The sequence below is a fragment of the Danio aesculapii genome, chromosome 14 (genome assembly GCF_903798145.1).
Source record: "Danio aesculapii chromosome 14, fDanAes4.1, whole genome shotgun sequence".
NCBI lineage: Eukaryota > Metazoa > Chordata > Actinopteri > Cypriniformes > Danionidae > Danio > Danio aesculapii.
Window position 1 is genome coordinate 33,965,849 of NC_079448.1, and position 21,089 is coordinate 33,986,937.

The 21,089-nt window shown below is 38.2% G+C and overlaps 1 protein-coding gene across 1 annotated transcript; it reads right to left on the reverse strand.

Moving 5' to 3' along the window:
• Nucleotides 1-4,788: 4,788 nt before the first annotated feature.
• Nucleotides 4,789-9,052, reverse strand: gpr101 (G protein-coupled receptor 101). The gene is made up of 2 exons (XM_056472644.1): nucleotides 8,749-9,052; nucleotides 4,789-6,476 (listed from the first exon to the last, which is right to left on the reverse strand). The coding sequence occupies exon 2, from the start codon at nucleotides 6,376-6,378 to the stop codon at nucleotides 5,065-5,067; it is 1,314 nt and encodes a 437-aa protein (XP_056328619.1). The 5' UTR covers nucleotides 6,379-6,476; nucleotides 8,749-9,052; the 3' UTR covers nucleotides 4,789-5,064.
• Nucleotides 9,053-21,089: the final 12,037 nt, after the last annotated feature.

The following is a 21,089-nucleotide window of genomic DNA, read 5'->3' on the forward strand; positions in this document are numbered from 1 at the left end:
TGCGTGCATCATCTGAATAACGGTCCTCAGACCGGGCTTTACCAACATGGGAGAGCAGAGTAAAGATGTGCTGTCCTTAAGCTTGCATTAGAAAACGGTCAGTTTACTGTTAGGAAACCAACATTAGGTAAGTCTGATGTATGGTTTTTTGTTTTTCATGCATCATAGACACAAATGAAAAAAATTACTCTTTACACGATGTAATAATACCTGTAATATAAGTTTTACCCTTTAGCAGTCACAAGACTGGAAGCTCAGGTTTAGGTGGAACTCATGTCTCATCACAAAGGGGCAAACAGAACTGCCAGTTAGCCTACAATCCTTGCACAACCTACAGTTTTATCTGTTATCTCTCTCTCTTTTGGTAGTACCCAATTGAAATGTGAGATTTTGGAAACCAGATCTAAATTTAGCAGGAACTGTTGGGTCGGGTAGAAAACTATTCTAAGCAGGCAGCAGGTAAGCAAAGACTGAATATACAGCAGGAGCGGTCAGGTGCGGAATAAAACTTTGCGGGAGCGGGACTAAAAAAATTAGTCCCGTGCAGATCTCTCCTCTAAACAGCACGCAAAACGCTCGTGGCCATTAGAAAACCATTCAAAAGCTGTGCCTCTCAACACAAAAAGTGTGTTCTGTGTGATCAGGGCCTTAGTGGCTAATTTATATTAATTTCTACGATTTGCTCATCCTCCAATAAGAAGTATGGTTAGCTCCTTTTAAAAAGGTTACATTTTCATATGAATGAAATCATATGAATTAGCCACTTTTAATATGTAAAATAGTTACACTTCCTTGTGAGATCAGACTGGTAAAACTACATGGTCGCAGTGCACTTTCCTATTACGCTTAAAAACTTTGGTGAAGGGTTACGATAAGCTTCGTCTTCTCATGGACTTATACAAGAAGGACGTGTTTCTGAAACGTATAACAAAATGTACCCAAAAGGTAAAGTATACACAAACATATTTCAGACTTGCGAAAATGTACAGGGTGCGCTCTGGTGGATTTGTCATCAGAAACGTGCAACAAAATGTACCCGGTGCAATGTATTTTATGTTTTGCAAATAAGTAGGCTGAGGCAAATATTTTTAATGAGTTTGGTATGAAAAAAAAACAGTCCTAGAGTGCACATCTAGTATGCAAAAAGTGCAATGTGAGTGCACCACCGCAAAAGAATATGAATCTAAAAATACATTAAGAATCAAAGCAGGCACACCACATTATGGTAATAAGAATTAGTTGATAACATTTTAATAGCCTGAAAATAAGCTTAATAATTCCTAATATACAGTGGAGATCAAAACTAGAAAACAATCTACTATTTCTTACATTTGATGACATTCGTCACTGCTTGGTCATATTTGATGTTTTGCTAACAGGACTAAAATATCAGTTTTTAGCATATTTCATGAGTTACATATATTATGGAGCACAGTAAACAATCTGATGAAATATTTGAAAAAGAACACTGATATAACTTAGAGAACACGTTCAGATTCCTTTAAAGTTATTGATGTTAATCTGGTGCCTGCTGATAATTTCCTTATTTATCTGACAAACCCTATGCCGTTTTAAAGCATCCGAAATCCTCCGATGTCCTGATCAGATGAAGACCAATTTGAACAATCAAGATTGTATTTTTCCAAAAACCAAGTGTATATAAATTGTCCTCTAATTTTTAACCTCCTCTGTATATACAGCATATCTACAAAATACTAAAGAAAATAATGACATTTATACACTTTAAAAATACCAACAGAAATACATTCAATAACAGACTCATACTTTAAAGTTGATGAGATTCATCGCTTAAGTATTATTGGTGCATTAACTATAAATAAATAAATAAAATTTTACAGTTTACACTTTGTAGGAGAACTTTTCTTCCAGTGACAATGATTCAGTTGATATGTATGCTTAGAAAAATAGACAGAAATCTCTCCACGTTTTCTAAAATCTTTTTCAAAACAGCAAAGAATACTTTCTTTAAAAGTAGCTGTACATTTGACATTGATGTATACAAAGAACATTCATCTTTTTGGACATTATACTCTACTATATACTGTCTCAAAAATATTTTTATTTTAATGAATATTTCAGTATTACAGTAAACTACTAAATGAAAATCAATATTCAGTATGGAGCACTTCTACTGTATGTTTTTAATATTTTAAACCACACAGAAAGGTATTGAAATTTCATTTAATTTAATGTCTTTTCAGATTTCTAGTCTGAATAACCAGACTTTGACAGCGCTGTCAATTTTGAGACACTTTCCCATTTACATACACTAATGTTTTTTTTTTTTTGAGTATTCTCATATGCTCACCAAGTTTGTATTTACAGTTAAAGTCAGAATTATTAGCCCCCTTCTTTTTTAAATATTTCCCAAATGATGTTTAACAGAGCAAGGAAATCTTCACAGTATGTCTGATAATACTTTTTTCTTCTGGAGAAAGTTTTATTTGATTTAATTCAGCTACAATAAAAGCAGTTTTTAATTTTTTAAAAACCATTTTAGGGTCAAAATTATTAGCCCCTTTAAGCTACTTTTCCATAGTCTACAGCAGTGTTTCCCAACCCTGTTCCTGGAGGCACACCAACAGTACATATTTTGGATGTCTCCCTTTACTGACCCATTAAATTCAGGTGTTGGAGTTTCTTCTGATGTTATGATAAGTTGATTCAGGTGTGTTTGATTAGGGAGAGGTTGAAATTGTGGACTGTTGGTGTGCCTTCAGGAACAGGGTTGGGAAACACTGGTCTACAGAACAAACCATCATTATACAATAACTTGCCTAATTACCCTCTCCTGCCTAGTTAACCTAATTAACCTAGTTAAGCCTTTAAATGTCACTTTAAGCTGTATAGAAGTGTCTTGAAAACTATCTAGTAAAATATTATTTACTGTCATCATGGCAAAGATAAAATAATTCAGTTATTAGAAATGAGTTATTAAAACTATTGTTTAGAAATGTGCTGAAAAAAATCTTCTCTCCGTTAAACAGAAATTGGGGAAAAAATAGACAGGAGGGCTAAGAATTCAGGGGGGCTAATAATTCTGACTTTAACTGTATTTGACTGCATTTACCTCAGTAAAAACAGTAATACTGTGAAATGTTCCCACTATTTAAAAACGACTGTTTCTATTGTAATATATTTGAATGCTATTTTCTCCTCTGAGTTACATTTTCAACATCATTCCAATCTTCATACCCCATGATCCTTCAGAAATGATGCTACTATGCTGATTTTCTGCTCAAAAAACTTTCTTATTGTTAAAAATGTTACATTTAATGCAATTTGCTGCATTTGAATGTTTTCAACTGTAGTGTAACCCTTGACTAAAAGATAATATAAAAATGTTATCATCGTTACATGCATCTCCTTAGTTCCTACAAGGAAACGATGTTTGCTAAGCTTTTCAGTTGTCATCAGTGTTGTTTACTAATCGTAAAGCACAGCTAACACATTAGAGCAGGGGTGTCCAAACTCGGTCCTGGAGGGCCCGTGTCCTGCCTATTTTAGTTCCAACCCCAATTAAACACACCTGAACCAGCTAATCAAGCTCTTTCTAGGTATACCAGAACAGTGTTTCTCAACCACATTCCTGGAGGATCACCAACACTGCATGTTTCGGATGTCTCCTTTGTCACATCCATTTCAGGTCTTTCAGTCTCTGCTAATGAGCTGATGATCTGAATCAGGTGTGTTCAGTTAAGGAGACATGGAAAATGTGCAGAGCTGGGCTGCTCGATTATGGGAAAAATCATAATCACGATTATTTTGGTCATAATTGTAATCACGATTATTCAAAACGAAGTCAAATTTATTAGTCCTCCTGTGAATTTTTTTATTTTTTTTTCCCAAATGATGTTTAACAGAGTACGGAATTTTTCAGTCTTTCCTATAATATTTTTCTTCTGGAGAAAGGCTTTTTTGTTTTATTTTGGCTTGAATAAAAGCAGGTTTAAAACCTATTTTAATAATAATTCTGACTTCAACTGTATATATACAGTTATTTTCCTCTCTGTAATAAGCAGTGAGGGATTTTCTCCTTTGGTTGTTTGATTATTAATGATAAAAACAGTCGACAGCAGGAATATTGTGCCCTGTCGCTTTAAGAGCTCTGATATATGGTTTCTCTTTCCCATGTTTCGATTCTCAACTCGTTTATTTATTACACAAATGAGGGTTAATATGAATAATTACTAAACACCGTGTTTGACACCTATTTGACCATTCAAGTGCTCATATTAAGATGACTTTAGATATGTGTGCTCTGCTCGTCTCTGAGGCTGAGCGCGCGCACACACACACACACACAACAGCATGCGAACTCTTTCGCTCTTTTAAAAACATGAATGATTCGAATGTACATCAATGAACGATGCGCATCCCGTGCTGCAAACTTTACATTACAGTACATGCTTTTAGTAATGTTCACATGAAACTGAGCTTTGCAGAGCAACAAATGTGTACAACTGGAAAGGGGGCGGAATATGATGCAATAACCGTTTATCTTGATTAATGCTTTTTCATAATCGTTAGAAGCCAAATTTGAAATCGAAACCGAATTTTAGATTAATTGCACATCCCTAGCTGGTGGGCCTCCAGGAACGTGGTTGAGAAACACTGCACTAAAAACTTCAAGGGAGGTGTGTTGAAGGAAGCTGGAGCTAAACTACGCAAGACACCGGCCCTTGAGGACAGAGTTTGGAAACCCCTGCATTAGAGTGCATCCAGTAAGCTTGTATTTAAAGGCACAGTACTTCTTTTCAAAATACCAAATCGCACTCCTAAAAATAAAGTTTCTTTATTAGCATTAGTGGTGCCATGAAAAACCTTTTACATCAACGATGCACTTTCCACTGTACAAAAAGTTCTTTAAATAACTAAAAATCTTTCACACTAAGAAAAATTGCTTTAAGGCTTATTCCCGGTTCTTTCTGGAACCAAAAATGTTTTTGTGGCACTGTTGCAAACCACGCATTTAGAACCTTTGTTTTTAGGAGTGTGTGCCCAAAGCAGAAATTAAAAAGCTGTATATACCTCGACACTCGCTCAGAATTTGCCTGTAGAAGTTTCCTCGGGCTGCTTGTTGGCGGTGCTGTGTACAGTGAGCTCCTTCTCCGAGCTCAGACTGATGGAGGTGGTCTCCTTACGGCTGTCTTTAGACCTCCTTTCTGTAGGAGAAGAAGATGTGGTGCCTTCTTCCCAGGTGCGGAGAGGACACGCACGGGCAGCCTGGTTTGAAAGGTTGTTGTGTGCCAGCCGCCCATCTGTCACTGTGAAGCAACTGTCCACAGCGGAGCCTTGACTGATCCGGCCTTGCCCGCAGAAAGGGCCGCACAGCAGCGCCAGGAACTCCTTGCGAACACTGCGGTGCATGTAGCCGTAGATGTAGGGGTGTAAGCAGCATTGCAGAAAGAAGAGAATAAGTGCTGTTGAAGCCAACCAGGGTGGCACTGCTGCACTGGAGTAAATGGATATGGTGCTCAAGACACTGTACGGGCCCATGCTGAGGACGTAGGACGCCATGATCACAAACACCACCCGCGCCGCCTTACAGTGATATTGGAAGCGTCTCTGCCGAGTCCTGATGGGATAAGTTGCAGAAAAGGTCTCTTGCTGCGATTGCTGCTGCCGTTGGGGGCTGGAACAAGATGCTTGGGAATCCAGAGGGGGGTTGGATTGGATGGGGTGAACCAGTGCGTTCTGTCGTCTCGCCGCTCTGAAAACCATCCAATAGCAGCAAAGCATGATCACCACAGGCAGCCAGAAGGAAAGCGCAGACACCAGGGCAGAATACGAGTAACTCGAGGACCATACAACAGTGCAGGCATTGTGGCGACGGTCAAAGTCAATGGTTCCCCATCCATACAGTGGCGGAGTGCTTTGAAGTACACTTACGAGCCAGGTGAGAGCGATTAAGTTGGTGCCCAGGTGCGGTGTCATTCGGGTTGGATAGGACAGTGGGTGGATGATGGCCAGGTAGCGATCTATGGACACCACGATGATGGTATTGACGCCAGCGAATGCGAAGAGATGCATGAGCACCACCAGTGCCTGGCAAAGCCGAGCGTCCAGTGGCCAGACTTCTGGCACAGTGGCAGCAATGGCGAAGGGCATGACCAGCACCGTCTGCAGCAGGTCAGCAAGGAGCAAGTTGAGCACGAATCGGTTAGCAACATGGAGAAGCTGTGGTTTGCGCTGGAACACCAGCAGCACCACAATGTTTCCAAAAAGCGATGTGCAGACGATCGCAGATATGAGCACCATCTTCACTGTGCTGTTCACCAGAGAGGGCGACAGGGCTGCCCCGGGGTCCCAGGGCACTGTGCTGGAATTACTGCCCAGAGGTGGAAAGGTGGGCATGGTGACAGAGACAAGGTGGGAGATAGCGCATTAGGAGCCTTTCAGATATCGCCAACACCATCCAGAAAGGCTGACGACTGTTTTGCCACTCTTCACACCTTAAGAGAGGATGTAATAGAAAAAAAAAAAGATGTTCAGCACATCCTGATCCCTTTCAGATGAATGTTCACACTTGTGAGTTCACACTGTAATGATAGCTGAGTAGGTTCAAAGACATTGGAATGAACTATTGTGTCCAACATAAACATTTATATTCAGTCTATAATTATTTACAAGGCATCAAGGCACACTGTAAGTGAATATTTAAAACACTTAAGCATTTTAAAGATTGATTTTTGATTCTTAAAATATTGCAAAATATTAATTTACAACTCTGGAAACCATTACAGAGATCACTTAAAAATTAATTTTAAGTTCTCAGAATTTACTATTCACATCTTTTTTGATCAAAGTATTCAGTTGGCAATTTCTGATAAGAGTATTATTTAGAGCATTTCTTCACAATAAATGACAACATGTCAATATAAAATATGTTTTCTGACCTTAAATATTGGGAAAATTGATATATTTGTGTCTAAAATATGTTACTATAACATTTAAAAACATGGAATATGTTATTTTTCTTTAAATACAGCACTATGTACTAAAATTCATTTATTCATTTTCTTTTCTGCTTAGTCCTATTAATAATCAGGGGTTGCCATAGCAGAATGAACCAGCGGAACCTGGGAGAACACGCAAACTCCACAGAGAAATGCCAACTGACCCAGCCGGGGCTCGAACCAGTGACCTTCTTGCTCTGAGGCGATTGTGCATATAATAACATTCTTATTCATTTGATGTAATGTTGTGGCAGCACGGTCACACAGTGTGTAGCACAATCGACTCACAGCAAGAAGGTCGCTGGATCAAGCCGCAGCTGAGTCAGTTGGCATTTTTGTGTGGAGTTTGCATGTTCTCCCCGTGTTGGCGTGGGTTTCCCTCGGGTGCTCCAGTTTCCCCGACAAGTCCAAAAACATGTATAGGTGAATTGTATAAACTAAATTGTCAGTAGTGTATGTGTATGAATGAGTGTGTGTGTGGGTGTTTCCTAATAATGGGTTGCAGCTGGAAGGGCATCCGCTGCGTAAAACATGTGCTGGATAAGTTGGCGGTTCATTCCACTGTGGCGACCCTAGATTAATAAAGGGACTAAGCCGAAAAGAAAATGAATGTAATGTTGCTTATACAATAAATGTAACATTTTATTTAAATGTGGAGCGACGCAGTGGCGCAGGTAGTGCTGTCGCCTCACAGCAAGAAGGTCGCTAGTTCCAGCCTCGGCTGGGTCAGTTGGCATTTCTGTGTGGAGTTTGCATGTTCTCCCTAGGTTCACGTGGGTTTCCTCTGGGGGTCCGGTTTCCCCCACAGTCCAAAGACGTGGTACAGGTGAATTGGGCTAAATTGTCCGTAGTGTATGTGTGTGAATGAGTGTGTATGGACGTTTCCCAGAGATGGGTTGCAGCTGGAAGGGCATCCGCTGCGTAAAAACATGTGCTGGATAAGTTGGCGGTTCATTCCGCTGTGGTGACCCTTGATTAATAAAGGGACTAAACCGAAAAGAAAATGAATGAATTTAATTTAACACACCCATATTAATGGCAAATCGAACTACAATAACTCTAAAGTGGTCTGCTATTTTTTCCGGAGCTGTATATCAAATTATTAGCAATGATACATTAAGATTTCATTGCAAATAGACACAATAATCAACAACAAATATTGTCTTGATGTCATATCTGCCAAAATTGTAATATTAGTGCATCCCTAAGCCTTGAATGAAACTTTATCAAACAAGAGCCAACATTACTCACAGCACACAATGACAAACTTGAAATTTATATACATAAATCTATATAAAACATATTATTCAATACACAATATGATAAATCTTCTTGGACAACATATAGCAGTGTTCTATAAGCTACAATGTTAACAACGCATGCATTTTCTGCATAATACTATCTAAATTAGATGAATACTAGTGCCTATCACATTGCATACTGAACAATATATTACTCATTGCATGCATTTACAAATTAGTATGCACGTTTACCTATATTAAACCAGTGAGTGCGTAATGAACAACTCATCTGTGTAGGCTACAGAGATGTTTAATCCATTTTGATGGCTCAGAAGCAGTGTGCATCGCATCTTACCTTCCTCCCGAATCAATGTTAGTAAGCTCGGGCCAAATAATATGCATCTAGCTACCTTTCATGAGAACAATAAGAACAGCTGGAAATCCTAATTCCATTGTTAACCGCGCGCTAAAAGTGGCGCTGCTTTTTCTCTACGGTCAAATATCGGCAATGGATGCAAGACATTTACCGTGCGAACGATCATTGAAGACCAAGCCTCCGTTCGTCTCCTCTCGAATGGCTGTCGGTTGTCAGTCGCCTTTGTGTGTCTCTCTTCACTGACAGCGCTCCTGTGATGTTCTCCCATTTTAGTCTCCTCGGTGTCATCAATGGCAGTCGCGTCCTCAGCTCTCTGCGAGCAGGACTTCATTCAGAGATGGAGAATCATCAATCAGGCGCTCGCTCGTCGCGTCAGGGCAGATATTGTTTAATAAAAACGCAGTGGGTTTTGTAACCCGCGTGTGAACATGCGCTGGCGCGGATACAGGAGAGTGTCACAGCGGTTACATGTCATCCTCAGCTCTGCTCAGTTGGACTGTAACGCTGCTGGTGCTCTCGAGTGCACTTAAACAATCAAACCTTCCAGGGTAAATAATGGTGCATCAAGGGGAAGACAATCAATAAAGAGGGTGGTTAAATATAAATAAATAAATGAATAAAGGAAGCACACTACGTAGTGCACACTGAATCGTTTTACACAAACTCCCAACTGGTTACATGTAACGGCGTTACATAATTTAATTACAAAATAGATGTATTAGCTGTTTCCATCCGAAGCTGCATAATATATTTTCGACAGTTTTAGAATAAAAATAATCACTTCTTGATATACATATGAATAGCCTAAATAAACGAATAGTCTAATTTAATGTTTCTGGATGTTGAGAGGTCGCTTTTTCTATTTTTTCCTCAACTGTGCTAACCTAAATAAGTTGCACCTCAGAATGGCAGATAATATCACTCTGTGGTGTTATCATGCATTTGGGTGCACTGCCTGTGAAAACAATTGTGCAAGAGTGTGTAAGACAGATATCTATGCAAAATCATCATTGTAAGTTTCCATTGTAGTTCATATCTTTTTATCGGATCAAAAATGTAATCCAATTTATGACCATCTTGGTGCTTTCATTCATTTTTTTTACCATATCCTAAAATGCACATTAAAATGTGGATGGAAACAGATACTGTAATCTGTTTCCTTTACTGAGAAAATTGTTTATGAATATTTTTTATTATTATATATTGAAATGTTTTTATACCGATTTGGGGGTATAAGTATTTTCTTTAAAAAGCTATCCTTTTGACTCATTATTATTTGTCTGTTTTTAATGTCCACATACATTAGTACATTAAGTTAGTCTATTCTGATGCTGTTGGTGTTAGTATATATATACACATATATACATACATATATATATATATATATATATATATATATATATATATATATATATATATATATATATATATATATACACACATATATATACATATATATATATATATATATATATATATATATATATATATATATACATATATATATATATATATATATATATATATATATATATATATATATATATATATATATATATATATATATATATATAAATTTCTATATATAGTTAAGATGTACTGTTTTTTATACTGCTTTCCAGGGCATGGTTAGTGTTTCCAGGGCATGGTTAGTTTTTTATCATAGCTTTTTGCTATGATTTTAAATCTGCATAATCTGAGACGTATAGAAAATCAGCTTTTGTTTGAGGCTGTGCTTTATAATTAAATTGTCGAAACAATTTGTTAGCAATTTAGAAGAGTAATTATTACATGTTTTAAATAGCATATATTAAAAGAATAGCCTACTATAGAAAAAATATTGGTTACATTAAATTAATAAATTACTTGAAATATTTACACTACACAACTCAGGTATGTGAGGCGGACCGTTTCCCATTTTTCTGGAGGGTATTGATAAATAATAGGGTATATGTGGAGCTAGTGTTTCTTCCCATACTGATAAACTTTCGGTGAATGGTTAATGTGACTTTTCTTCATTCTATACGGTTCGTTTTACAGCATCGATGTTGTAACGTAATTAAAATACAATCAGTTAAATAGACTTTGGCATTCATTTAGTTGCTCAAGCGTAAAACGAGATGAAAAGCCGTTTACTCACACGTGCCCGTCGGAATCGGCAGGCTAGCGCAGAAGCTCCACTGATTATACTGGGGTAAAATAAATGTTTATATTTTAAAGACATGGCGGGGGGAAATGTAATTTAATGCAGTGTTTCTTGTACAATCTGAGATGCACTTTATATCCAATATCACTCAGCCAGTGGAGATCGCTGAGTTTTAAAGAAAACAGACCTTAAACGCGCCAATTTTGCAATGGCATACAGTTTACCGGAAGTGCTTAACCCAGGTGACTGACAAAATAAAAATCCTTTATACCCTATAAAATATTATATGTATAGTCTATAGACGAATTACCAACCTATGTCACACTGGTTGCAAAAAAAGACCATTTGCAATAGCAAACATGTCGTGTTGTGCGGTAGGATTCCAAATTCGAAAAAAAAAAAGGTTAACTTTTACCGTACACCACATTGCTTTTAATGCCAACCGCAGACGTCTTTGGCTAAAAGGGAGCTAAATGAAGTGATGACCTAATTAAAAATGCTCTAGTCTGCAGTTCTCATGTCATATCAGGTAAGTTCATGCTATGCTGAATCATTCACATTACTCGTTTTTGATTCCAGCAATGATTTCAACAAAAACAATTACACATGGTTCAATAAAATGTGGACACTGAATGCTTAGAATGAAACGTCAAAGTGTACGTTATTAAGGTAAAGTTGGTTTTATAGTCACACATTCAGTCAGTGACAACTTGTGACACTGCCTATATTGTTTACCACAGCACTTTAAATATTCGGTCTGAAATAACCTGCAAGTGTTACTTGAAAACAACATTAACACTGTTTATTTGACTGTGAACAATCTTGTACTTTGATAGTCATTGGCTGCTAATATGATTTCGCTATTTAGAGTTTGCAAATAATACTTTTTATGAAATTTTATTATTAGGGAGAAAGTCCAAATGTGCGAATATAAATCCAACTTTACCTTTATGTGTAAGTGGGTGCAATTCACTGCACAGGCCTTGTACAGCTCTGTCTTCTTTTCTTGTCTTTGGCTAGGCAGAACCTCGGTTTTAGCACTACAGTGTTGAATCTGGTAATCATGGAACATTATTTCTTGCACATGATCACACAGAACAACATTGTTGGCATCCAAAGACTTGTAGACCTTTAACTTCTCTCCTGTAAAAACACTTTGAGCTTCAATGAGAATGTATATTTCGGGCTGGATGCTTGGCCATTTCGATATTCATTGGGAGGGTGCAATCGCAATTGGACCTGTCAGATGAACGCCGCTCACTTTAACGTTCATTTTGCCGAATCACTGTGCTTATCCTGGGTGACAAGCTGTTATAATATGCTGAAAGCATTATGTAAATAATATATATAATGTGTAATCAATATAACTTATTTCTGACAACAACAAACTCTGTACCGCATCGGATGTCATTCCCTCGCTATAAATGCTAGCGCTCCCGGTTTTTTTCTGCCACCTCACTGCACGCGCATCCTAAATGTTTAAAAACATGGTAATTCGTCTATATGTGTGCGTTTTTATGTTTGCGCATAGCTTTCCTGTGTAAATAAATAAATGAAAAATAAATAAATAAATAAATACATACATAAATAAATAAATAAATAAATAAATAAAACTAAACATCTAACTTAGTCGGGAAATTTTGAGTCGAGTTCCCGAGCTCCTTTCCGTTCCTTCGCGCATGCGCGCAGCACGGTTTCTTCCTACCTGCTTTGAGCTGGCTCGATCGCACGCACATGAGGCGGCGCTCTATTTTGAGGATTGTAGCATTCATCATCACTAGAGTGAGGTAAGTACACTGGAGTCAAGTTTACTGCACAACACTGCAATTATTCAATTGTTTCGAATTAATCAAAAGACCAATGGCATTAAGGGCTAGTTTATTTGTCATGCTAATATACATGTTTCTTGATTAAGTCAGCTAAAGTTTGTATGTCAGCTAAAGTGTAGCTAAGGCAACATGATGAGAAACAAACTAAACCAACTAGCAGTGAAACGACAGCAATATGGTGAAAATATCTCTTCTTTGTGCAGTCGTTGAATATATGCTTGAAACTAGCATAGAACATGCAAATTGTGTCTAAAGTTAGCCTGTTCTTGTGATTAATTTTGTGACTTGAAAAGAACACTATGGTTTCTAGGTGAAGATTTGTGATTATTTTGTAGACATTTGATGACCAATTAACTACATGAAACAGTTTTATTAGTGTGAGGGAGTTGAAATCAATTTGTAAATCAGAGTTATGTTAAAGAAGTAGATCTTCTAAAAATTACAATTCTGTCATCATTTAACCTACTTATTATCCACCTGTTCTGTTTGAGTTTCCTTCTTTTGTTAAAAAAATGTTGTGAAGAATGTTAGCCGTTGTCTAGCCAATGTTGTACATTCTGCCAAATGAAACATGACACTACTACTTTTCCCAGCACATTTTAAAACCCTTAACGTGAAAAAAGCTTGATGTGGCTTAACGAACCTAAATATCAACTAGAGAAACCAAAATTTCTGTCAAACTTAACTTGTAATGTTAAGCCACATTAACTTGTAACCAAAGAAACCAAATGTTAAAAAGGCTGTTCATAAAATCTAATTTTATTTATGATAGATTAACACTTAATGTCAAAAAAATGTGCATGACATCTCCACAACAACATATGGGGAAAACACTTAACTCAATATTGTTCACTTTAGCTGTGGAAACAGGATTTATTATTTTATAGCTAATCACTTGTAAATTTGATAGAAATGTGATTCTCCTTGCTTGTTGTAAAGGTACGTTACACCACGTTAAGCTTTTTCCTTATAATAGACTTCATGGAGGAAAAAACACTTAACGTGATGTTTTTTACTTTATCTATGGAATTGGGACTCGTTCTTTTTACTGTAGTTTGGGTTAATTACAATTAAAGTTTGACAGAAATTTGGGTTTCTCAGGTTGATGTTTAGGAACATTAAACCACGTTAAGCTTTTTTACGTTAAGGGTTTTAAAATGTCCCCTTTTTCCACCACATCCCTGGATGTAATCTGTATTACATTTCTAAATTAACGTTCAAAACACTCACTAAGGGGTACAGTTTTAAAATATGTATTTTATTTTATTTATTTTCGTCAAGATGCCAATTTCTCATCATTTTATTTTGTTTTATTTTATTTGAATGAAACCCACGTGGTTTTACTTGCACAATCAGTCTGTTAAAAAGACACTTTTAATTTTTTTGTTTATTTAAAAATAAAGATCTCTTTGTTCTGTTGATATCGGCATACCTTTTTTGTCTGAATTATCAAAAATGGGGGTGACGTGGTGGCGCAGTAGGTAGTGCTGTTGCCTCACAGCAAGATGGTCGCTGGTTCGAGCCTCGGCTGAGTCAGTTAGCATTTCTGTGTGGAGTTTGCATGTTCTCCACGAGTTGGCATGGGTTTCCTCCGGGTGCTCCGGTTTCACCGGTTCAGGTGAATTGGGAAAGCTAAAAATTGTCCGTAGTGAATGAGAGTGTATGGGTGCTTCCCAGTGATGGGTTGTGGCTGGAAGGGCATTCGCTGCGTAAAACATGGGCTGTTTGCGGTTCATTCCGCTTTGGCGACCCCAGATTAATAAAAGGACTAAGCGGAAAAGAAAATGAATGAATGATCAAAAATGCTTGTTCTTACTAACAACTTTACAAAAATGCTGGCAGGGAATATGTTTAGTATATGATGGTTGTGTAATTTAATAAATAAGTGAAGTATACTTTAATTTCAGAGAAACGTTCACTGGAATGAAGTACAATCAACAAAATACACTGCAGTTCATCCGTCTTGTATTATTTAATAGGCTACCAAGAGAAAGATATAACAATCTGTGCATACTACAGATTACATTGAGCATTTAAAATTAAGTTTACATAGAAATACTTTTTTTTTACTTTGTGTCAACCTAAAATATGATATGATATAGTCATACTACATTTGATAAATACACTAGATGAGTAATGATGATGAAGTATTAAACATGTGTTCGTCTTCCATTGTTTATTCAATTCGCAGCGTTGGTTGAGCCAGTGTTATGTCACACTTGGTAAGGCAGCCCAAACAAACAGATTGCAAACCTCACAGAAAGATGATGCGTTTGCACATTGTTCTGAAGGCCTAAAAGTACTAGGTTCATTGTTTTGCGTTTACTTTAAACTACTGGATCACAATATTTATTAATCTTTATTAGGTATCATGGTGTTTATCACTGCCGTGGGTGTAATCCGCAATACTGCTGTGATGTTGTCATTAACGTCAAGCTGACTGAAATCACTGACATCAAACTCTTAAGAGCCACCAATGAGTTGTTGGTGTTTAGCGCCATCTAGTGTATCAAGATGGATTCTGCAACTAGAGTTTTTTTATTTTACGAGTAGAGATGCCTGCCATGCCATTTTCATTTTCATTGCCTGCTTTTAATTATGTGACAATATCATGGATCTAAAACGGACCATTGCTATTTTCATCTTACCACGTCTCTGAGGTACAATTTACTCTGTCATAATTGCTTATTTGGGAACTAAAATGACATAGCCATAATGTGCTCCTAAAATAGATTTATATCGGATCGCTCATCTTTTTTCCGAATTCTTCTCTATTTTCAGAGAGATTTATTTAGTGAATAATGCAAAGAGGATTTTATCGCAGGGTTGTGTAGTAAGCCACATTGTAAACAATAACAGATGACTCTTTGTAACACTGCATTTCACTGGAAGAGGCCACCTAGTGGCTCATCATGCTACAGAATAGTGTTACAGAATCCAATCTGTTTAATGATCATGGTAATTTCGTTTTTTCCTTTTCTCCAAATCTTAAGTTAAGACATTAAGGTATTGTAAAAGTGCCCTGAGGGGAGAGTTGAGGAGAGGAAACAAAGTCAACACATCAGTTTTATTAACAGTTTTGTTTCGCTTTGGTAGAGTAAAAACATCCCATAAATGCTTGTTGCAATTTACCATTGCACACAACAAAATAATTGAATATTCTACATGCTTTTATACACTTACCGGCAACTTTATTAGGTACACCTTACAAGTACCGCGTTTGACCCTCTTTTGCCTTTAGAACTGCCCTTAATCTTTAATAGCATAGATTTAACAAGGCACTGGAAATATTCCTCAGAGATAGTGGTCCATATTGACATGATAGCATCATGCAGTTGCTGCAGATTTGTCAGCTGCACACATCTATGATGCGAGTCTCTCGTTTCACAACATTCCAAAGGTCCTTTATTGGACTGAGATCTGGTGACTTTGCAAGCCATTTGAGTAGTGAACTCATTGTCATGTTCAAGAAACCAGTCTGAGATGATTCACGCTTTATGACATGGCACGTTATCCTGCTAGATATAGATGGGTACACTGTTGTCATAAAGGGATGGAGATAGTCAGCATCAATACTCAGGTAGGCTGTGGCGTTGACCTGATTCTCAATGATTCTCATTGTTTTTACCAATTTTCTATTGTCCAATTTTGGTGAGCCGGTGCGACCTGTAGCCTCAGTTTCCTGTTCTTAGCTGACAGGAGTGGCACAGTCAGTCCGCCTCAAGGTTGAATGTGTTGTGCATTCAGAGAGGCTCTTCTGCATACTTCGGTTGTAACGAGTGGTTATTTGAGTTACTGTTGCCTTTATATCAGCTTGAACCAGTCTGGCCATTCTCCTCTGACCTTTGGCATCAACAAGGCATTTGTGCCCACAAAACTGCCGCTCACTGGATATTTTCTCTTTTTCAGACTGTTCTTTGTAAACCCTAGAGATGGTTGTGCGTGAAAATCCCAATAGATCAGCAGTTTCTGAAATACTCAGATCAGCCCATCTGGCACCAACAACCATGCCACGTTCAAAGTCACCTAAATCACCTTTCTTCCCCATTCTGATGCTCGATTTGAACTTGTAGCAGATCGTCTTGACCATGTCTACATGCCTAAATGCATTGAGTTGCTGCCATGTGATTGGCTGATTCGAAATTTGCTTTAATGAGCAGTTGGACAGGTGTACCCAATAAAGTGGTCAGTGAGTATAGCTCATTAAGCTGCGGTCACACAACAGTTTGAGCTTGCGAAATTCTGTCGTAAGTCGCTGCGGAAAGAGGTGGGATTAAACAAGATAATTAGACAATAAAAAAAGCAAGTGATTGCTCCATATTTTAAATTTCTGTCCAGAGAGGTTGTGTTTTGATCCTCGATTGGTCTCACGCAGTCAAGTGATGCAATTTCGCAGGTAAGAGTTCACTAAGCTTGAACTTTGCACCGCAGCGACCTGCGAAACTTGACCCATGACCTTGTGTTTCCGGTCTGACGCATTCGTGTGTGTATGAATGGAAGTCTATGGGGAGAAAAGTGCAGTGTGACCGCAGCTTTAAATAGATATTATTACATATTATTCTGCATCAAAAACATGTGTTTTTAATAAAGGTTTTCTTTTAATACTTAGAAATTAAAGTTGATGCATATTCATCTCAGGAAAAAATTGTTTAGTTTATCCTGACCTTTTAATTATCACACAGATAAATATCAAGTGCAATCATAAATGCTGATTAAGGCTAAATTTTGTGAAATGTAATTAACTGGATTTCTGGTGCATAAGCAGGTGGTTTTTAAAATGTGTTTAAATATGAAACTACAAAAAAATATGTCAGAGTAAACAATGATATTATAAACATGTACATTACTGTCATATCTTTATGAAAAGACATTGCCAACTATAGTCCTGACATGCATACTGCTGTTTTTAGTACATCATTGTTTTCATATAAACATAACAAGGCCACTTGCTTCTCCAGCCCGAGCGTGCACTGACAGAAAGATTCTGGTGCTCACATGTAAACAAACAGAAGCTCTACAAGCACTGGCTGTTTAGAAAAGCACCCATTCACATTCCCAGATCACAGAATGCTGTTTGTATGAATGCTCAAACAGTTTAGACGTGATTACTTATGTTTTCCCTGGAAGGTGATTACTTTGCCACTCTTGGCAGCCATTGTCACAGTCTGGCGCTTCCCATTCATGCAACTGGACCACCGGCACAAAGGAGCGAAGTGCTCGATTGATGACAGTCCTCAGTAGGCCAAAGGAAGACATTAAAACAACTTGTATGGGGCTCTTTCAGGAGATTAACTTACTATGAGGGCTACCTGCCATGGACCCATTGCTTGCATTCATGAAGCCAGTACAAAGGCCTTTATTTTTTAGCCAAGGCCACAGCTGCATGAAAGCCAAGACTGAATAGGGTAATGACCACAAAAAACAACAAACCTCAAGTGTGTAAAAATAAAGTGTCTTCTTAAATGTAAGCCTCCTTTCAGGGGAAGGTGATTCCACCATTGAGGATAGCAAATACCGTTGGTCTAATTAATTTCAGAGGAGTGGTGTTGTATAAGGAGAGACGGCATAAAGGAACAAAGTAGACTTTAATTAAATCTCCCTATCTGACAGGCAAGCCTGAAACATACACATCACATGGCCGGTCTAGCAGGAGGTGTCTGACTTGCTGTCAGTCTGGGCCTTAAACATACAACAGACCGACCACAAAGACCATTGACGGAAGATGTACAGACTGCACAATAGTAGAACAAAAATTAGAGCGGTTATGCCATAATTTCAACCCCAACCAGTCTGGCACATGTTTATTTAGCTATCTAAATGAATATGCTATTAAATGGGCAGTGATAATGATGTTGTAGCTGAGATCACCAGAAGAAGAGGGTTTGATCAGCAGGATTAGCGCAGGTCACCCTTCACCCCGTTACACATAAAGACTATAGAGAGCTTTGTGTCGGCACTCAGAAGTCCATCAAAGCCCCATTCGCCGTGTCCATCTCTACCTCCTGGAGGGTGTCCACGACCACCCTGGCCTCAAAGAAAACACTGCACACACAATAAAACCAAAAACCACCATTTTGGACAATAGTCATAGTGTCTGTTTGAGAGCGAGAGAAAGGAGGGAGCGCCTCAGAGCTGAGCAAGAACGCATGTGTGTGCACATTGAGGTGAAATTACGCCATTATCTCACGGTCATAGCAGCCGACTGAATAGAGTCTTCTTGAAGACATGCAGCACCACGTAGAGAGCGCAACAGAGGGAGGGCCCGGGCGCTTTGCTCGTGCTTACTGAGTGGAAATGCCCTGACAGGTGTGCCATTGTACCAATAAGGTTGTGTGAGCATTAAAAACGTTCCAGGGGAGTCCCCGTGTCTGCTGGTAATGTGTTTATTGCCAGTAATTTTTTTGTTGCCTCCATCTCCTCCTCCTGTCTACTTCCGCCATCCTCTCAGGATCTGGTTGAAAAGAGAAAGCCTCTCTTGCACAGTTGGCTGGACAACTTCTAATGAGTCAGACAGGCAGTACTTGTCACCATTCAGCCATACAGACAGGTCAGAGAATGAGCAGAGGAGGGAAAATGGCAAGAACGAGAGACTAACCTGACAAAAAGCAGAAAGAGGTGACTAGTGACCACTCTGACTGGTAAACACTGAAGGAGATTGTATCCATTTAGGCCTCAGACCTCAGCCTTATTGGATATCTGCAGGTAAGTGTCTGTTTGCTTCGCTGTTTCTGTCTTGTACAGATAAAATATGTAGCTTCCTGAGTGGTACCTCATATTGTTTTCAGACATATTTGTCCAATGATGTTCTACAATTAAATTAATTTTTATGGATAAATTCATACTACAGCAGCCAAAACAAGAAGACTGAACTAAAATAACTCTACAGAATGTCACTTTAATTAAATGTCAAGGTATTTTGATCGACAACGACGTCTGTTAATGAAGCTGCAGTTCTACATTTGAACACTGGATGTCAGGGTTTGCTCGCCGCAGAGGCACATCTTCTTCAAGCCCCTTGGGGAGTTTTAGCGAGCGCACGTGGTGTGACAGCTTCCCTAGGAAGTTTGGGTGACATTTGCTTCACTTAATGACACAAGCTAATTAATCATTAGCGATCCCAGAGGTATTCCTTTTAGAGAGGCTTTGTCGTGCCTGCTCCCAGCAGGAGGCTGCAGCCCCAACATGTTATGTATGCATATGTTTAACTGCCGTGTTCCACACTGAAGACGTTTTAATTTTGTACTGTTTATGTGTTCGGATTGAATTCGTATTTTCGGTTGCCAGATTAACATGCCATTTAATATTAAGTGGTTGTATTTTCACCCTTTAAACTGTGGGGTATGAAAAGGTGTTAACATTTATCTAGTAACGTTAATGATTAGGACATAAACTTATGGTTTATGAAGCTCTAATAAGAGGACGAAGCTACTGTAGGTATATCAGTCAACATACCAGGGAAGAATTGAGTAGATCAGGCAGAAGATGGTTTACTAGACCGAAATTCAGTTTGTTGTCACATTTAGGCCTAAACCATGAGAGTGTTTTGCTCTGTGAGGTTGTGTTTTCAGAGTTTGCTGAGTTGATGCAGACTTCAGTACCCGTCAAAAGTTCAATTTAAACTTGAAAGAGGCTGCCAGAAACTCCAATCTGGCTGAAACTAGAAATGTGTGAAGAAGTTCAAAATAGTTTGACAGTTCTTGGAGTTTCTCTCTTTATGAATTCTGGTGAAGGACTCAGTTTATGCTGTGTCTGTGAAGATAGGCTGTTGGGTCTTATTATCTCCAATGTGTTTTGATTATTTGTAGTATCTCAAACGAAGGCTGCCTTGAGTTGTCTTGGAGAGACCTGACCTTCTGGGGAAACATGGATTTAAAGCACCATCCTTGACCTAGTGCAGACAGGTGATTCATCAACTAAAGTACTTGGTGTTGTTTTGTGCATCTCTTATTTATACAGATAAAATAGGAATTGAATTACAGTTAAATCTATGCATTTGAATTGAGGTAATGAGGAAATACACTCAGAAATAATGGGATGAGAGCTGTCACTGGAGTGGTACCTTTTCAAAAGGTACACATTTGTACTTGAAGGGTCTATATTGGTACCTCAAAAGTATATATTAATACCTACAAAATTTAAAAGGAAAGCTTTTGAACTTTTTAGGTACCAATATGTACACTTGAGGTATTAATATGGATCTTTTAGGTACAAATTTGTACCTTTTGAAAAGGTACCACCCCTGTGACAGCTCTCGTACCTTTATTTCTGAGAGTGTATGATGCAGGCGCAATTTAAATCAATGTATGAAAACAGAATTGAAGTACCTGAAGGGTAATTATTTATTTTGTCTACACCAGGGGTGCCCAAAAATGGTCCTGGAGGGCCGGTGTCCTTCATATTTTAGTTTCAACCCCAATAAAACACACCTGAACCAGCTAATCAAGCTCTTTATATACTTAAACTTCCAGGCAAGTGTGTTGAAGGAAGTTGGAGCTAAACTATGGAGGACATTGAACC

Coding starts and splice junctions, on each gene's coding strand:
- gpr101 (XM_056472644.1), bottom strand. CDS start 6,378: ATGCCCACCTTTCCACCTCTGGGCAGTAATTCCAGCACAGTGCCCTGG.